The 18,905-nt window shown below is 39.0% G+C and overlaps 2 protein-coding genes across 2 annotated transcripts in view; one reads left to right on the top strand and one right to left on the bottom strand.

Annotated features, from left to right (window-relative positions):
* LOC103384265 (zinc finger protein Aiolos-like) overlaps positions 1-18,905 on the top strand; it is a 33,786-nt gene that overhangs the window by 2,139 nt on the left and 12,742 nt on the right. The gene's annotated exons all lie outside the window — the stretch shown is intronic.
* On the bottom strand, positions 867-18,885 carry LOC103384264 (insulin-like growth factor-binding protein 4). Its single transcript, XM_008317721.3, has 4 exons — positions 17,447-18,885; positions 8,348-8,511; positions 6,750-6,875; positions 867-4,527 (listed from the first exon to the last, which is right to left on the bottom strand). Exons 1-4 carry the CDS (start codon positions 17,784-17,786, stop codon positions 4,390-4,392), a joined length of 768 nt encoding a protein of 255 aa, XP_008315943.1. The 5' UTR covers positions 17,787-18,885; the 3' UTR covers positions 867-4,389.

Here is an 18,905-nt window from a genome sequence, read left to right as displayed (position 1 = left end):
AAAGTTAATGTTTTAAAATGCATTATATATTTTTTTATATAATAGATATTTATATACAGTATATTGTGATGTGCAGCACAGTGGTAGGGTAGTGGATAATAGGTAGTAATGAAGGGAGTAAACTGAGGAACTAATTTTTAATAAGCAAGTTCTCCATTATTAGGCAATATGGCTAGAACTTTCAATTCACGATGCGCATTCACACCATCTAATTTTATACACACAACCAATTTCTGCAACACTGATAGATCATAAGAAATATTTGTGTTTTAACTCTCACTTTGTAAAACTCAATTTCAAGTCACTGCTTTAATCATTTACCCATACCCAGCTAACCATGGGCAAATGGAATCACATGTTGGAAGACGTGTCCAAACACAAAACAGTATTTTTGATCAATCCTGGGAACCTGACTGGTTGCTAAATTCATGCTAGGGCTGCCAAAGTTAACGTGAGTAAAACATAAATTGTTTTTCACGTCACTATGTTTTTGTGAACCAAACTTTGCTTTGCAACATAGTTTAGGAAGCAATCAGGTGACACAGTTGAAACCTGTGCAGAAATAAAGTGAATAATAAAGTGGTGTTTCAACTGCCAAACTTAGCTTCAAATATCTGCCACTACTCTTGATGTTTACTGTAGACGAGAATGGAGCTACCACTGTGCCGATGCCGGGAGATGTTAAAGTCGAGAATAAGATGTGCTCTGTGCTAAACAATGAAAAGTAAATAATAATTTGCGATTAATCACGATTTAACTACAGACAAAAAAATAAATATTTTAATCCATTGACAACCCTAGAAATTACATACAAAGCTGTCATTATGCAGCAGTATCATTCATCACACGACTACAGTACAACATGGTAGTTACCAATGTGTGTTAATGGATTTATTACAATGTATACATTTTCATCCGGTAAACATTTACAATGTATTTGTCTTTGACATTGGTTGAAATGCTGTATTTCAGTTGTCAATCAGCCCATGGGTTTGAATATACAGTAATAGTCGGGACTAGATACAGATTTCCACCCAAGTCTCTTTGAATGCATGCAGACATTTACTTCATAATTTGTACATATGAACAGATAACATCAAAGCTAAACTGGAACAGTCTTAAGAAATGAAATTACAGGTCAGTAAAGTTAGAGTAATAACTATAGTGTAAATGCACTGTTTAAGTAGTTAAGAGGCTTTTACATAAATCAAAGCCTTTAGATGAGAATTGGAATGTGTTTGCTGAATGATACCAAAGAATTGTGCAAAGTAAACATTTTCCATGCATGCAGTTCACTGAGGGTATATTGATGTCTTTGAACCTTTGGGTCTTCAGAGTTATTTGGTTTTGGATATTTTGAGCTGTAGCACAGACTTCTCTTTTTTCAAACTGTGTGTTTTGGCAGATGACCTTTGGATTTCCTATTTTTACAGTCAAAGGTTAAACGTATCATTAGATAAAATAGTGTAAAGCAAAGAACAAGATGTATTTATACCATCTTTTAAACAGAAGCATTTTCTTAAGCACCGTTATTGTTAGGGACAAAGACATTCTTGACATTTAACTTATTTTAATATAGCTACTCTGGGATTTAGTTACAGTTTGCAGTTACACTCCTAATGGCTATAATGTGTCACTGTTACTGGTCCTCTGTTGTTTTGTGTGCTGAGTGTGGCTCTCACTTTTTTAAAAAAAATGTGTATAATACATTTAGGAGTTAAAACCTGTTTCATGTCAGACAGTGGCATGAAGTCTTCTTTTCCTATCAGCAACATAAGACGTTAATGCTATGATTTTTGCTGTTAGCAAGCCCAAGTTAAACAATCCCCACTACCAGGTAAATATAATGCTTTTGTAGACTGCCCACCAGGAGCACAAAGTAACACAAGATAAAATTCATATAGAAAGAAGACAGGAATGGCTGGTAACATCTTAACCAATAAGAATATTTGGGCTGGGACTAAAACTGATGCAGTGCTCACATGAACCAAAGCAGAAGGGAGGGTGGGGGCAGGAAAATTCTTTAGTAGTTGGATTCAGAGGTATTTGTTAAATAATACACAATACACACCTGTTAACCTTGCAGTCGCTGCAGAAATGATAAAACTTAAAAGTCCAATCAGTGGTAACTGGCTTTGGTTTCATTTTACATTTGGTCATTCTTTTTGTTCAAATTGAGATCTACAAGAAGTATTTTAACTTTTAATATTTGAGCCATGAAAAGGCACCTTATTTGTACCACTTTTCACATTAGCAAAGATGATACATTATCGTTCACAGTCCTTTCACCATTTTTGTGTTGTGGTACTGCAGTATAGGATTTGACACTAAACCTAAACTATAACTCAGACGGCATTCAATTTCATTTTATTTTTTCTGATTGGACCTGGACTAACGTGGGATGCTGTGTTTACATTGTGACTTTGAGCACATGATGAGATAGTGTTGATACTGTAGGTTGTTCAAATGGTCACACATCAAGGTAAACGTCGCACTGATTGTGTCATATCCACAAAGCCCTTGTCATCTCTTCCTATCCCTAGGAATGCCCAAAAAGTGCAGGAACTAACATCATCATTTTTCCATTAGTTTCTTTTGGCACAGTCAGTATATATAGCACCACAGTCTGTTTGCAGAGATGCTGACGTTGTATTCATGCAAAAGTGAGAGAAAAAGTCACGCTGACATCTTAGCACCAACTGGAAAAATAGGATTATCATATCAGCAGTGCAGAGTTTATGGTTTAGACAATATAGAAAGAGTCTCTGAGGCTTCTTTGTGCTATAGTTTTGAGCTCCAGGCTGCCACCAGTGTGACTAATAACTCTGAGCAACAAAATCATCACTGTCATATGAAGCTCCTGGAGATGTTTTAAACCAGGAGGTGTCTCGTACATGTATGAACAGGAAGTACATCCTTCAAATAAGCAGAACCAGTAAGACTAGACTTAGACCTATTACTATACTATTAGCCATAGACCTAATATTACTGTATACTAATAGACCTAGGCCTAATAAAGGCGATATGTGCTTAAACTCTGGGGTTTTCTCATTTTCCTCATCCTCTTCGGAGGAGAAAGACTTGAACTTTGAAATAAGGTTCACAGCTGTCTCTGTTGCCTAATGTTGCAGCTGGGACTAATGTAATAACACTCTGGTCTATTTTGTGGGTTTTCTCTATTTGAATTGGGGCCATAACTATGAGGTTTCCTGGACTGGTGCAAGAAGGCCCAAAGCAAAAACATTTTCCTCGAAAGATTTGTATTAAAGAAGGAAAGTCCAGGTTTGAAGATGATGAGGTACTATCACAATATATGAAGATTGTTTTTTCACCAATTTTTGTTTTTGTCATATTCTTTTTATCCTATATGTTTTGTGGTACATATTACTACTGGTGTGTACTGGTGTCCAGCACTTTGGCCTCTGCTTTGTGAAAAGCCATGGTTTATCATTTGATCTGTCAAAGTCTTGTTCTCTTTCTCTTATTGCTGGTCCGGTGACAAACAAAACAGGTTTGTACTAGAAATTATTTTGTATGATTTGTTTTGACTTACTTGGTCGGTGGTAGGGTTTAGTGGTATATATGCTGTAGGACTACCACATCACAACCTTTTAGTGTGTACACACCTTTCTACTTGCTCAGATGGCATACCACAGTTTATTTGTTTGACTATTTATGAAGTAGAGCTGGATGAAGCTACAAAATGCCACTGCAAAAATGAAGCAGTTGAAAACGTACAGACTCCATTGGTTTGGAGAGCTGAGTGGTTTGTATACAAGTCTGTGTAAAATGAGGCGAAATCTGATTAAATCCAACCAACTGATGGTTTCAGTGCTCATTTTGCTTTTAGTTCAATTATATATTCTATATATATTCTATAGATGATCTTAAACCCATTATTGAGATGGATGATCAGAAAAACCAATTAATGTTATGAATGGAGAATGAACCAGACTCATGTTACTTGGACTAATACACAAACTACGTAACCTCCAAAAACAGCCGGCAGTGTAAGTAGTTTTTATTCCAGGAGTATTTACAGTCTCTGGCTCCAAGAGAAATTCAAAACACCTCTCTTATGTGGGAAAGTGATTTTCTTTCTTCCCATGCGTTCGCTATGAAGCCTATGTGTCTAAAGACTAACAATCTTAAGTTCACAAATTAGAAATTAACACACACCAAGTGCTTAAAACTGTTGGTGTGTGTTAACAGTCATTCACACAGACAGAAACACAGAACAGCAAAAGGACTCAATTCAATGGTTTCCTTTTTTTCTTTGCCAAAGCCTTTGTGGCGTTATGGCTTTTAAGGCCTTTCCTCATGAAGTTCCACGAATGAGCACCAGTAGAATTCAGCTTTTTCTGCACCTTCCTCCCCACCGCTTCTTCCTCAATCCTTTAGGGTTGCTGTCATTAGCTGGTAGCAGTCGAGTTCCCCTCGCTGCTCAAGTGGACCAGGCAGCCTCATGCCGGTCTTCTGATCCACACACCAGCACTTCCCTCGTTGACCGTCACGTGCCGGGTGACACTGTAGACAAAAGATCAATCCAACAGATTATAACAAAATGTGGGTAGCTGCACTATATAAATATAGCCTTATAACCTTTGGCCTACAGTAACCTCAGATGTTGTTAATTGATAAACCAATCAATGGGTTGAGATACTTTGTTCATTTTGGAGAGTACAGTAAAAGGTAGAATATTATTCTGTGTCTAAAGTAGTGGAAGGGATAATAAAGTAGTTGCAGTGATGAAGAATGAAAGGTTAAAAGTTTGTGATAAAGAAGTAGCAGTAGTGATAATAAAGTAATGGTGTTGATAATCAGGTATCAGTAGTGATAATGAGGTTTGCAGTGAGGATAATAAAGTAGTGGTGATAATGAAATAACAGCGGTGATAGTTAAGCAGCATTGGTGATAATGAAGCAGCAGCGGTCATAATGAAGTAGCCATGGTGATAATGAATTAGTGGTGGTGATAATGAAGTAACTGTGGTAATGATGAGGTAGTGGCAGTGATAACGAAGTAACTGTGGCAATGATGAGGTAGTGGCAGTGATAATGAAGTAACTGTGGTAATGATGAGGTAGTGGCAGTGATAATGTATGTGGTGGAAATCCTTAATCTTGTTTTACTGAAGATCAAAGCAGCGATTGAGATTTTTCTACGCAAATTCTCTGATTCTGAAGTATGAGCTTGTATTTGATATACATTATACAGATATACATTATATATGTGTATATATCTTATGTGTGTATATATTATCCATCCATCCATCCATCCATCCATTTTCATTCGCTTATCCGTTACCGGGTCGCGGGGGCAGCAGTCGCCACCTAAATCACACTGCATCGTACCAACCCCCCAAACCTTCCTGCAGGTGGTGAGTCCACTGGAAGGTACCAACCGCTCTAACCGGGATTCGAACTTGCCCAGGAGGTGAACCCTGGGGTTTCACACCAATGACAGAGGCATTGCCTCTGGGCCAAAGCGCAACCTGTGTATATATTATATATGTATACATTTTATCTTATCTTGTTGTGTCATGTGTTTTGTATTATATATTTTTGCTGATCTACCGCTGCTGTTTAAGAAGAATGTGTTGAATGTTTCCTCGCATATAAATAGTGTGCCTTTGTTTTCAGAGTGAGCAGTGCGTCATCGCCCCCTGGGTGTTATGACTTAAATAGCTGATTTTCCCTATGGACTTTTTTGGGGGGAGAGAGTGACGCAAATTTTCCACTAGCTGTCTGACATAAAGATAGAGCAGCAAACACACTATGAAGTTCTTTCATACTACGTGAAATCTGTTTGTTTTTTTCGTCTTTGCTGACATGCTATCCAAGGTTCCATGGTTTCTAGCGTTTCAACTTTAACTAGGGGAAAATATCTATTACTTTCAGGTACATTACACAAATTTGCCCTTTAAGTGCTGGTAATGCTTCATTTGATATTTGAGATGATTGGCATTAACAAAAATACTACCGTATTTGTATTTTACAATTCTTTTATTGTGTCTTGATTTAAAACATTCCAAGCAAGATTTTAATTTGTGGCTTTTATAAAATGATTCCCGGTTTACTCAACATGTGCTTTACTTCCAAATGTATGTCTTTTTTTAAAATTAAGGAGCAGTTTGAGTTAAACAGTAAACACATGCCTCTGAATCCCCGCAAAGATCATTTAACAATGTTACGCAACTCACATCACTGACTCCAGATGACTGTTGCCTCTTTTTATCAGTATGTGGACAATTGCTGCTTTGATTGCTCAGAACAAAGTCTTATCTCCATTTTTATGGTTTCCCCATCCTCCCCCTCTTATCTGCAAAGTTGCCCTATCTCACAAAAGCACACGAACAAGAAGAAATCCACTTGCATGCAAAACATAATTGCATCCATCACCACGGTGAAGCGATTGTTGTTCAACAGTTTGAGGGAAACCACTTCACACACCCACAGCTTGAACTTTTGATTTCTGGAAACAAAACTCACTTTCCATCCAGCTTAACAAAATAAGACCTTGGCTTTGACAACAGCCTGTGTGGAGACTCTTTGGTGTTGATCTTGAACTAGAAAGACAACCTTTAATCGTCTGCAGGACTGCTTTGTGCTTTGGCCCGTGATTGTTGGTACAGTTTGAAAGAAACTACGTGATGTGCAGAGATAAGCATTTATTTTTATTGGCTTTTATAGAGGAGGTACTTTTTTTTCTTTTTTTTTTCTTGTTATGCAGTGTGAGAGAGTAACAGACCTGTTTTATGTGAAAATCTCCATTCCTGTCACAGTTGGGTATAGGAATTGTGAAGAGGTCATCATGTGTGCGGGTGTTTGATGCCAGTCTGTCCAAAGCCCTTTGTAGCTCAGCACGACACGGAGCCTATAAGAGGATCATTGCATGTAATTCAGCAGGTAGCAGTGACAGATACGTTTATACCAGCGTGGAATGATTGATATCCTTTAAATTATTGAAGTACAGTTAAATGTAGAGAAAAATGTTTGAGTATAAAAGATAATTATTTTCTGCGAGCAGTGACTTTCTTTTGCGTTGCATTTTTTTTTGGTTCTACTTTTCAACTAATTTCAACAATGATGCTGCACTTCAGATTTAAATTCAGCTATGAAAAATAATTTGATATTTCCAAGTTCTTTAAGCTTAGAATTCGTCCTAGAACTAATACAACATAAAAGCAGTGGCTCCTGGCCGAACTCAGCTTTTTAGTTCTTACCATTATCATCATCATCATCATCATCATCATCATCAACATCATCATCATCATATACTTGGTGATCACACTTGTCGCCCATAAATTCCTTGGCAAAATGAAATGTTTTGGTTTATTTAAAATGATTTCAGGCTATTATTTGTTTAAACATTAGCTGTTTTTTTTGTATTCAATTTGTTAATTGATTTAAGGTATAACTTTTAGGGATGCACACATTTTAGGATTGAAACTCTCTTCTTATAACTTACTCTAATATTACTACATGATTCAGTAGAGGACATCTTCTGACCAATTAGCAATAGTTTCCACTTTGCAGCCCCAGCTGCTTCCTATGTAAACCACTACATTGCTGTCCCTTCACATCACACCGTTCCTCTTCGTTAAGAGTGTGATAAAAGCAGCGTCATACTGTTTCACTGGGATGTGATCACTGTATGTTCACACAGTTTGTTAGAGTTAAAACAGAAAATTGCATGATGAGGTCACGTCCACCTGCGCTTTATTTCCAGAGATGGCATTTAAATGGTACAGTGTGTAAAAAACTAATTTGTACAATTTTATAAGCCCACTCTAATTCTGTGGAGCGATAAAGCTCTAATGTGAACCACCTGCTGGGGTTTGAGTCCTGCTCTGACTGCAGAGCCAGGTTCATGTTCTCTGTTCTACTGTTCTCCAAACTTAGGTTTACTCCTGCTGTTTAACAGTTATGTATGTTTTGGCTGAATTATAGGTATTGTCTATCAATATTTTAGCAGTTACAGATGAAGTTACGTTTTTCTTTACTGTGTAATATTGATATTAACTTTAACTGTTATTATTTATAACAACAACAACAACAACAACAATAATAATAATTACTATTGTTGTTGTTGTTATTATTATTATTATAAAACTTTATTTAAGAGTCTTTTAGAAAACACCTATTGGTTTAAGCTTTGAAACAAAAGATCCTAACTCACTAGATATTTCCTACACCTAAAATATTTTAACAATATGTGTACATTCAGAAAGGTCTGTGACGGTAGATAACAAGAAGGGCATTGTGTTTTTATTTAAAATTTAAGCAATGACACTAGTAATAACAGTTTTCTGTAAGGAATATATACAGTGTATGTTCTTCTCTCACCAGCACTGCCTTGGTTTCTTCTCTGGCGGTGTTGCTTCTCTGATTTGCAGATTTGGGTGGGTGTCGAGCCAGGGTTTTCTGTATGCAGCGTTTGTCTTGTGGACTGCATCTGATGTTACTGTTGTTCGGGTGTTCAGGGATGATCTCTTCTTGTCTTTCTGTGACTGAAGGAGGATAAAGAAAAAGGCTAAAGTTCCACAGTTCACCAAAGAACATTCCTTTAAACAGACATCTAAGTATTAGAGATAGATAATATATTTTTATGTAGCAAATGATAATAATAATAGGAGTCATATACATCTAATAAAACTGCACTGATAGGATTAGATGATTTACAGAAGCAAAATGTTTAGCTCCCTGACATAGTATGCCTGTGTAAGAGTCAGAAAGGCATTAATAGCTTAAGTTCTCCTAGAAGTGCAGAACAGTTTATTACAACAACTAATGAAATTTAAACCCAATAAGATTACACCAAGATCAGAGCAACAATGTATCGATATTTCTATTAACAATTAAAATGCAAACATTCATGGCGTTGGTTTTGTTTGTCTTATGTTCGTCATACTTGATCAAAAAAGGTCAGGTTAGCTTCGAGGTTATAGGCTGTAGCTAAGCAACAAACTGTTGTTGTGTCTGTCACCTCTCTTTATAATCTGCTTGGTGCCACATTCACCTTTGCATTTCCTTTGCCATGCGGTTCCCTGGCCCTGCAGCCAGCTGCTTCCTCAGGAAATGCCCCTGACCCCTCTACCCCCACCTCTCCTTGTTGTTTCACTCTCCACCCTTCCAAAACAATCCAGAACTATGTTGGATGGTCACAAAGTGGGCACAAGTCTGTGTGAATATCTCAGTTTAGTTCTATAGAATTAAAGGATTAACATGTGCATGTTGACACGTGGTCTTGCTCACCATCTGATCATGACAGATAACTGAGTTTCTTATTCTTAAGAATTGGGCTAAAAAGGTTAAATTCTAAACCACACTATTCTGCTCTTGAACCAAATTTTAATCATGATGGCATTAATTCATTTAGCTAAAATGTTTGCTACAATTTGAAAATGGAACTGATTCTACTTCAAAAGTCCACGGTTTCTGTGTAAAACCATCATAGAAATATACTATTAATGAATTAAATAGAAATCCCCCCATCTAAATATCAAAAACATAAATATAAACACATATATTGATAATATAAAATAATAATAAGTAATAAAACATTTTATATTACTGTTATATAGATGGGTAAAATAACCCAGCGTGACAGAGTCTCGGGCCACTAAGCGAAGATGATAAGAAGAGAGAGAGAGAAGGGAAAAGAGAGAAAAAAAGCGACAGGTAAAATAACCAAGCGAGGGACAGTGTGTGGGACAGTGCGACAGTTTTGAGTTGATTTTATTATTTTTTTATTACATTTTATTTTATTTTTTAACAACTTATTGACAGATGCCAAGACAGAAAGTTGTGTTTCATGTCTTGGCCTGTCTGAGGAGAAAGTGACTTTTGCCTGGTCTGTATTTTTAGTCTTAGTACTCATCAGCACTTTCTCCAACAGGAGCCAACAGGTCCTCAGCTGTTTCCTTTGACCCTAGTTGTTCTCCCTCATCTTTTGCCCCTTTGCACAATTCTTTCCTTTTCCATGCTGCAGGGTGCAACAGGGTGATTCAAAGTGGGTCAGAGGTTGGCACGTCCTGTTTGCTGCCACTGCTGTTTTCCATTGAGGAAGTTACCACTTCTCTGTCTGTGGTTTTATTTGATCTATATCAGCAACTATTAACTCCCAATTCCCACACGGTGAATTATGGGTTGTGGAGCTGATGTGCTGCAGTGCACTGCCAGTCACAGGTGCAGTGCAGAGATAAGAAGTTTTTCAGCAGATATAGATATATGGAATTGTTTTGCATAATTACACAAAACCATGTAAACACAAATCTCTAATGCTGATAACGACCTCTCATCAGCACCTTCATTTATAAACACTGTAAAATTTTGCATGAGAGAAAGAACATTGCACAATAAACTGCCTCATACTTGGTTTCTTTCCTGAATAAATATTTGTCAGGGTTTTTACAAATGTTTTTGTCAACTGTGGTCACACGACTGCATTTCATGAGAACATCAGTCATCAATGGTTAGGAGAAATCAGGCTCTATAAACAAGTTTACTGCTATGTTCAAAGCTGACTGTAGTTACAAGATTTCCTATACTTGTCCACACATACTCTTTACCATATACTCTGTATTAAATGGTCCTTTGTGGTGATGTGATTAATTTGTGATTTTTATGTTTTGCCTAGACCTTTGAAGCGACATACTGTATATACACTAAATTTAAGTCCCCTGTTGCAAACTCTAAGTGACCATTCAGCAACCTTTTAGTTACATTTGGGTAATTTATAATTATTTTGTGCTTCTGGGCAAAGGATGATTAATATAAAATACAAAAAAGTAAAACTATAATTTTAGCTCTGGAGGAAAATACTAAAGCTCGATGAATTCAGAACTGTCTCTTTTTATTATCTGTAAATTTATAAACGCCTACAGTCAAACATCCCCCTTAAATAAATATTTGGTTTTCCTTGGTGAAATCACCAGGTAATGTTCTGCTGCTCAAGGCTTTTGTTTGGAGATTTTGGAGTTTGGAACCTTGCCAAAAGAGAGTCCTGAACATCATGACCTCCATTTAGTGTTGTTAGTGTTTATCTTATTGCTCATTGGCTTGTATCCAGCAACAGGCAACTGAGTCGATAAGTTGGTTGATATAGCAGCCAACAGTCAATTGGTGCTTGTTCAACCACCACAGCAGACCGATTAGGGATTCAAACCTACAAACCTCTGATAACAAGATCCCCTAGCACTAGGCCCAGGGCTTCTGATTTGGTTTTGTTTTCTTCCAGGAGAACAGTTCAGCTTGCTTGCTAACAGCATAACAACATAATGTTGTTGTCCTGTTGGTCTAAAGCCAGGTTGATTCTCTTGCTAGGTAGGGTTCTAATTAAGGCCAAAATTGGAGCAGGCATCTGTATTTTGTATAAAAGGGACAGTGCTAATGATAACATCATGATGGCAAAAAAATGTCCTCTGAACTCTCTGTAACTGGAATCTGTGGGGTTGCTTGCCTTCCAAAAGAGAAACTGCATTCCTGTCTTAGGGACACAAAGCTAAAGTAAAAACAAGAATTGTTGTGTTGGTGTATGGTAGGTCTTTATAAGTTAGCAGTGACTTTTATTTCACTGGAATTGGTCACAGAGTCTAAATTCTCATGTTCTCGCACACATTATTGGCCTTGGCGTGTACATGGTTTTGACCTCGTCTTGTTTTCAAAACACTGCGGTAGAGAAGGATTGTAGATGCGTTATTCAACACTGGATGCTTTGACAGAGTATTGGAGAACTGATTTCCAGGAAAAAGATTTCTTTGAAGCAGTAAATCAACAGAGTCAAATGCAGTTCAACAAAGTTCCAGACGACCAACAAGCTTGTGCTGTACGACAGCCAATCGACACTTAATCACAAAGACATGAAGCCTGCTGTTGCACTGCCGTATACAACTCAGGCCACTTGTAATAATAAAATGAGATGACAATAACATTAAACATGGAGTTAGTGTCACAGCAGAGCTCTAGGAATACAGAATGTTTTTAAAGCCCAAAAGAAACACAGCAGCAGCTGTTTTTCATTCCTGTTACCTTTTGCTCTCATCCAGTATTCCATTAAAACATAGTCCCAAGTTTGAAAAATGTTTTAACGTTGTACACCCCTGTCCAATGACCACAAGTGAATGAATAAAACAGAAGGTGGAGCTAAAGTTAGAAGATCAAGTGCTAAATTGATATTCACTGCGAGGCCAATTACTCAAATCATATTCAGTCCGTCACTGCCGCTACTTTCCTAATTCCCTTTTTTTCCACAGAAGAAAAACATTTGGATTCCTTGGCTTTTACGGTTTGCCTAAGGCTTCAAACTCTGTAATGCCAAATATAACAGGCACACATGTGTGGATCAGAGAGAAAAATGTGTTGAGGGAATAAAAGAGTCTTCTTGGTGGATGATCTTCTCCATCCTGTATCATGACAAAAATCTGCTGGAGTGGTGTGGTGAAGGTGTAGAACATTTATATTCTACCTGAATCAAAACTGGCTCTGACATTGACGTGTTTAAAGAAGACATATCTGTGCTATGTTGATGGTTAAAAACAACAACAAAAAAAACCCCTAAAACATCTGTTGAGAGATTATGATTGACGACATCATCTATCTGACGAGACAAAGTGAATGACCTACAGCATCGTGGTTGTGAACCTCAAAAGGCTGCTCTGCATCACTACTTGTTTTACTTAAGTTTTCTTTGATTGACTTTTAGCTCTGTAAGTAGATGTTGTCATCGTAAGCTCGCAGTATTCATTGTGTGTTGATGCACTTTTAGTGCATGTAATGAATAGCAGTATGAATAGAGGGAAACCTGCAGCTGCAGTGAATTAGGTCAAACTACATTGAGTCACGTCATTAACGTAATTTCCAGTGGAACATTCTCGTTTCAATTTATGACAGGATCAGGATCTTAAACAGAAGTGCATGGAGCTGAAAGTATAATATGCAGCACTGAAGTCTTTGTTATGGCTTAGTGAATGAGCTCCTCAGTGAAACTAATGAAATGTTTTCCTACTGAAAAACCTGGCTCATACATGAAATCCCAGCCCTTTCATGATTAACTCTCCTCTGTCCTCCGGCCTGTTTTACAGCCAGTATAGTGTTGGACTGTTAGTGTGTATCTCAGTTCCAACACTCCAGGGGGGTCCTTGTCCCACAAAGGTCAGCAATTAGCTGATCACATTTACTCCTGCACAATAGTCCCAGCTGCACAAATGTGCTGCTCACCCCAAAGAAAGCAAATACACAACATCAGAGGACATCTGCTCGGGAATATTTGAAACGAAACGCCCAAAATATCACTCCAAGAGTAAACGCACATCCTGCCTTCTCAAAAGAGACAAGTCTATGTTAACACGTAGCTTTTAATGCTAGTGTGCAGCATGGTAAATTGAGCATTGTTTGACGGAGTCTGGCTCGGCTTTGCATTTCATACATGTTGTGTTCCTGCTGGTGTCAGGCTTCACCTCTGTATCGGTTTGTAAACAATATTCGTTTGACTGTTGGAGGGAAGTGTGTGAAAACAATACCTATACACTAGTATATAAAAATACATGGCACCACACTCATGTTGATTGACGATTGAAGGTCCAATGTGTAACAGTCTGTGACATCTATTAGTGAGGTCATTTATGTAGAGTTAGTTGGGATAAAAATAAAATGAACAAACGTCCCTACATTTATGATGTCAGTGAACATTCCCTTTGAAGACTCATGTTTCATGTCTTATGTCATGGGTAATAGAGGGTTAGGGTTACTGTTAGCTAAGCTGTGTAAATTAGAGTCCCAGGATAAGGTCCATATAAGGGCAATGCTTTAATTGGACAGTTGCATCATATTTTATCTTTGGTTAGTTAGTAAGGTTTATTTATATACAGTAGCACTATCACAGTTTTTCTAAAACACAAGCTACACAATTTAAAACTCATTTAAGTTAGCTAAAACCAATTAAACGGCCTGTTTGACATTTTAGGAGACTTAAATAGATAGATAGAGAAATGTAAAACAGTTAAATATAATAGAAAGTGTGACGAAATTTGTTTTTTGTCAAGATTCAAAAAATTAAGTTGTGAAGTTGTGTGTTCCACAGAACCAGAAGCTAAAGCTCAAAACGATTTGTGTTTTCTAGTTTTCTGCCCTTCACCTGCTGATCTCTGTTTGTGGATAAGGCGATGGAGGCTATGGAGTTTGGGCCTCTTAGACTGCACAGGTAACCAGTTCAGAATGGCTGAAGCAGGAGTGATGCAATCGATTTTCTTGGTGTTGATTAACTGCCTAACAGCAGAGTTGTAAATCTGGCCAAAAAGGTGTTCAGGCTTCTCCAAATAAAGACGCTGGTACAGTACTTGGAACAAGATTAAATAAAAGCTTGGATGATTTTCTCCAGTCCAGTTCTCAACAACAGATTCTAGTGTTTTGAGACATTTCTCAATTGGAAAAAAAAACATTTTTTTAAAATTTGTCCTTTAGATCATGTTCCCAGTAAAATGGTTACTTGGTGAGGTAACTGAGGAGTAGGCCTCGTTTTCTTTAAGATAACTGCTTCTACTGAGGTTTATTTAAAAAAAACTTTAAAAAAAAGAAGCTTGCTTCCTTACAGCTTTTATATTTTGTCCTTTTGCAACTTTATATGTTGTCCTTTTGCTACTTCCTTCATAGAATATAGTAGACCTCCCCAGATGTGAACCTGAATTTATACGGTGGCTTCTTGGCAGCCCAGTGCTGTGTATGACCAGATGTTGTTGTAATAAAGTGACAGTCATGAGAAAAGCACACGTTGTCTCTGGATGGGGGGATGATGTAACTGTAAGCGATGCCGCCCTAATTCTGCTTCATTCTGCTTCGGTCTGTTCACCTGCTTCTAGTCCTCGGATTCTTCTCTTACGTATCGTCTGGTTTTTGATAAACCTATTTTTATCTTGTCTGTTCACTGTTGCTAGGAGTGGAGGAGAGTCAGACCTGTATTAGGAGATGCACCCCCTTGTTTAATAATGCATAAGTAGGATGAATGAGCCATGGAGGAAATTTCCTGCCTGTGACTGGAGCTGCTCCTCACCTTCTCCTCACTGCTCCTCCGTGTCTGTCTAATTGCCTCAGTTTACATTCTTATACAACTGATCTGCGCTGCTGCACCAGAGAATTGATTTACAGTAAGATTTGTTGCTCAGAGCTTTGTTATGACAGACTCTAGGAGTGAGGAGGAGTGTGGAGACAGAATTCTGTGCTCAGGTTACAGAACACCAAAAACAAAACTTTTGAACTTTCCATCCACAGCCGCCCCACCCAAGAGACAGGCCCTGAGACTCCCCACAGCAAAGGATGTCGTTGGACTTTGTATTATCAAAAAAAGGAGCAATAACACTTTCAGAGAATAATTTTGTCAGACAGAATGGTGTTGATGGACAGACGTGGGTCCAGGCTCAGACAGTCCTCTGTTTTTATCATGGCCCAGGCAGCTTTCCTTGTCTCATTCTGATTCCATTTAGTCACGCTATGTGCTGGCCTAACCTATGCCTGGCCCTGTGCAGAGAGCAGAAGGCTCTCATTTCAGCTCTGGCAGGGAGAGTGGCGATGAGCTCATCCTAATGAAGGAGCTGGACATGGTGGGCGATGCACTTGAAGGCTTGTTAGGGTTGGGAGGGAGAGAAGCAGTGAGGGCCCGGGGAAACAGATGCTGCATTGAGGATGAGCATCTTGGGAGTTAATGTGAGGTAAAGTTGATTCAAGTTATTGTTTTGTGATGATAGCAGTAAGCGTATTGCCAGTACCGCTAGATTAGCATTGTCTCATTAAACAGACAAATAAATTCCGTGGCTTTAGGAGGTTGAACTAACTGTCCTATGATAATATGGAAGTTGACATCCTCAGAGAAAAGTGTAATTTTAAAACAAGTAGAAAGACACTATCAATGTCAATGTGCTAAACTGAAACTGAATGAGCAGACATGGCATCCCATAGTAAATTACTTTTCCACTCACATTCATTCATTCATTTATTCACTTTCTATTGTTTAATCTTTTTTGTAGGAGGTCAACAGGACAACAGGTGGGTGGGGTTACACATTGAAGAACAGTCCAAACAGAAACCTCAGGGATTTTACCCATGAATCTTTGACCTTACTGAAAGGCAACACACTGACCACATGTCCAGACAGATTCAGTTGTGTCTAAACAAAGCAGCACAATTAAACCAAGGTGATACTCTGGCTGCTGTTGATCCATCTCCAGTGGACACAAGAACTATGATCCACATATCTCTCTTCAGGCCTGGACCCAAAGTAGCTGGATTAACTCTGATGTATAAAAATAGACATCTTGAGCAGTTATTCACTTCACTACTAACTTCAAATATTTTAACCATTTACAGACATGGAAAAAGCTAAGAAGTAGAAGTAGTAAGTAGAAAAATCCACTCTTTTTCTTCACACAAAAAATGCAAGAGTATGCAAGTTGACTTCCAAAAGTGGGTTAGTGCGATAGAGACGTGGGCAGCTGGAGGGTTAGGTATCTGCAGCAGGGCATCTATGGAGGAGCCAAGTGAATTACTGATTGCAGAGAGCCTTAATAGCCCCAGACTGGCTACACTCCATTAAAGTCATTTCACACAGCAGCTTTTATGACCTCCTCCCTTCACTAACGCACGCACCACAATGTACTGCCGTGAACGACAAGAGCACCTCCACAATCTCAGTTAAACATTAGCACAAAAAGATCATTTTCCAGTGTTGAAAACTGAGATATCCCATTTTAGAGCAACATCTGCACATGCAGTTATTTTGTGTAATTTCTGCAAAGTGTTGGTCCATTCACACCAATAAAAACTGGGTGAAAATGTTTGCTCATATGAATGGTTGTCTGTCACGCTAAGCTGTAGACAGGTTAAAGAAGGAAAAAAAGTCACTGACCATGATGGTCTGCATGCCATGAATTGTAGATCCCCAGTTAATTGGTTAAATGTCACAGGTAACACATAAATCCATCAGCACCTCCCCGTGCTGAATTGTCTGCTTCTGTCACTGAATCATAGAATATGTTTCACTGTGTTTCAGAGTGAAGGTAGATCTACATCTTTAAGTAAAAAAAGGTGTGCTGTAGACAACTTGACAGAACTTCTTGTTTACTTGCTTTTTGGACCATAGACTGGACACCAGACGGGCTGAGAACCATCTCCCATCAAGCCATGTTTGAGGAACTGAATATGTGTGTGTGTGTTTTTTTACTCTGGTTTAGGGATAAGATTAGGGAAAATAAATACAATATTGTCACCATCCCAAACTCTAGGTCTGCTCAGCTGAGGCTGCATGACCCTTGAACTTGTTGGGTCTTCACATCCAGCTGTCTGACAGTCAAAACACCAACAGATTGGGACTGATCTTTTTAGAGGGTTGGAGGTTGTTATATGAGCTAGTGAAATTTGCAGTTAACCACGATGAGAAAGATTTGCCCTCATTCTTACCTGAATTTTCTTCCACCTCCCGTTCGTCAGTGCACACCCCTTGGCCATGCATCAGTGAGTGCAGTGGTCTCTCCACACCCCGAGGCGGGTAGCAACGGAGGCCTGTACCACAACGTGGTGAGTAGACACCACAGTGTGTACCTTTTGGCAGGGCACAGGTGGGGCAACAGCCACAGCCAGGCTCCCGCACGGTCTCCTCACAGCTTTCAGGTAGACGACACCTGGCCAGCCTCTCCTCGGAGCAAACTGGGCAGCGAATGGCCTGGTCCGACAAACACAGAGCCACCAGGGACAGGGTGCTGAACACCCACAAGCCCCTGTAAGATTGAGCTGCAGCCATGCAACCTCCTCGCACCACAGCAGCTCTAGCACCTGCACACAGTCCTTTTCCTCTGGAGACGTTCTCTCTCTGTGTCCCTGCTTTCAGGAGTAGATCCCAGACCAACAATGGAAGACCGCTTTGTCCAGGATGGTCTTTGATATTTTCAAATGCTTAGTCTTTCATTTGCAGGGGCACAATGTGCCTGCTGTGTTGCCTCTGTCTCAAACCTCTGATTCAATTTCACAGCGCAGAAATTGGAGCTTGCTCTTGATCTGGTCCACTGGCAAATGTACTCGGATTTGTTCAGTTGGAAATGACTAGTTGCAGAACGATATCCACCGGTGTGCTCAGGTACAACTTGCTCCGTCTTCGGATCCAAAGACCAGTTTGCCAGCTCTCTGATCAAACAACAAATAGAAATCTGGTCTGCATTTGCTCAAATGTAAAAGCAGGTCATGTGAAGGCAGTGTCTGAAGTAAGAGCTGCACGTTCCTCCTTCTCTTCCTTGTGTGTAGTGCAAAGGACTCAGTCCTGAGAATGGCTCAACACGAGTGACTCTCCTTGGACTTTATACTGGTCCATGGACACGCCTCTTTCTACAGAGAGACAGAGAAGCTCAAAGGCACAGCGGAGGGAAGCTTTCTCCCTCTGTCTTTATTTTCTCTCTGTCTCTCTCCTACTCAAACACTCTCTCTCTCACTATTCCTCTGTCATTCCTCACTGAGCAAAGGAATCAATGAATCTAACGTGCAGATTAATTTTTTTCTCCTGAAACAAGGCAGTATTTTCTCCTTATCAAAATTTGAACATTAAAATAAAATAAAAATCCATTTGGCAGTTGTAATTTTTCCTAAATGCAACATCTTTGTTCGTACCAAGATTGGAAAAAAACAAACAAAAAAACCCCCCCAAACACACCGGTCTTGTTACTCTTTAATTAACCCCGAATGCCCAGTGCACATGTTTTTGCCTCCAGGGCTAAAACACTGTTTGAACAGCATAACAACCTCTTAGCCGCTCCTTTAACAGGGTCCTAGTCTGGGTCTGTGCAAGTGTGTGCATGTTTGCGTGCATGGGTGTGTGTCTAGGGTCCAAACCCCCACTCCTCCACCCCCTCCGTCCACCCACAATTATGTT

The sequence above is a fragment of the Cynoglossus semilaevis genome, chromosome 9 (genome assembly GCF_000523025.1).
Source record: "Cynoglossus semilaevis isolate Cse_v1.0 chromosome 9, Cse_v1.0, whole genome shotgun sequence".
Taxonomy (NCBI): Eukaryota; Metazoa; Chordata; class Actinopteri; order Pleuronectiformes; family Cynoglossidae; genus Cynoglossus; species Cynoglossus semilaevis.
The sequence above is the reverse complement of the archived record's forward strand: the minus strand, read 5'-3'. Positions and strand labels throughout refer to the sequence as shown.

What these genes read in the sequence shown, in the direction of transcription:
- LOC103384264 (XM_008317721.3), bottom strand. Translation starts at nt 17,786, where the DNA reads ATGGCTGCAGCTCAATCTTACAGGGGCTTGTGGGTGTTCAGCACCCTG. An exon ending in AAGAAACCAAGGCAGTGCTG is followed by an intron (nt 6,876 to 8,347) that starts GTGAGAGAAGAA and finishes ATCCTCTTATAG; the next exon opens with GCTCCGTGTCGTGCTGAGCT. An exon ending in GAGATTTTCACATAAAACAG is followed by an intron (nt 4,528 to 6,749) that starts GTCTGTTACTCT and finishes TTTTGTCTACAG; the next exon opens with TGTCACCCGGCACGTGACGG.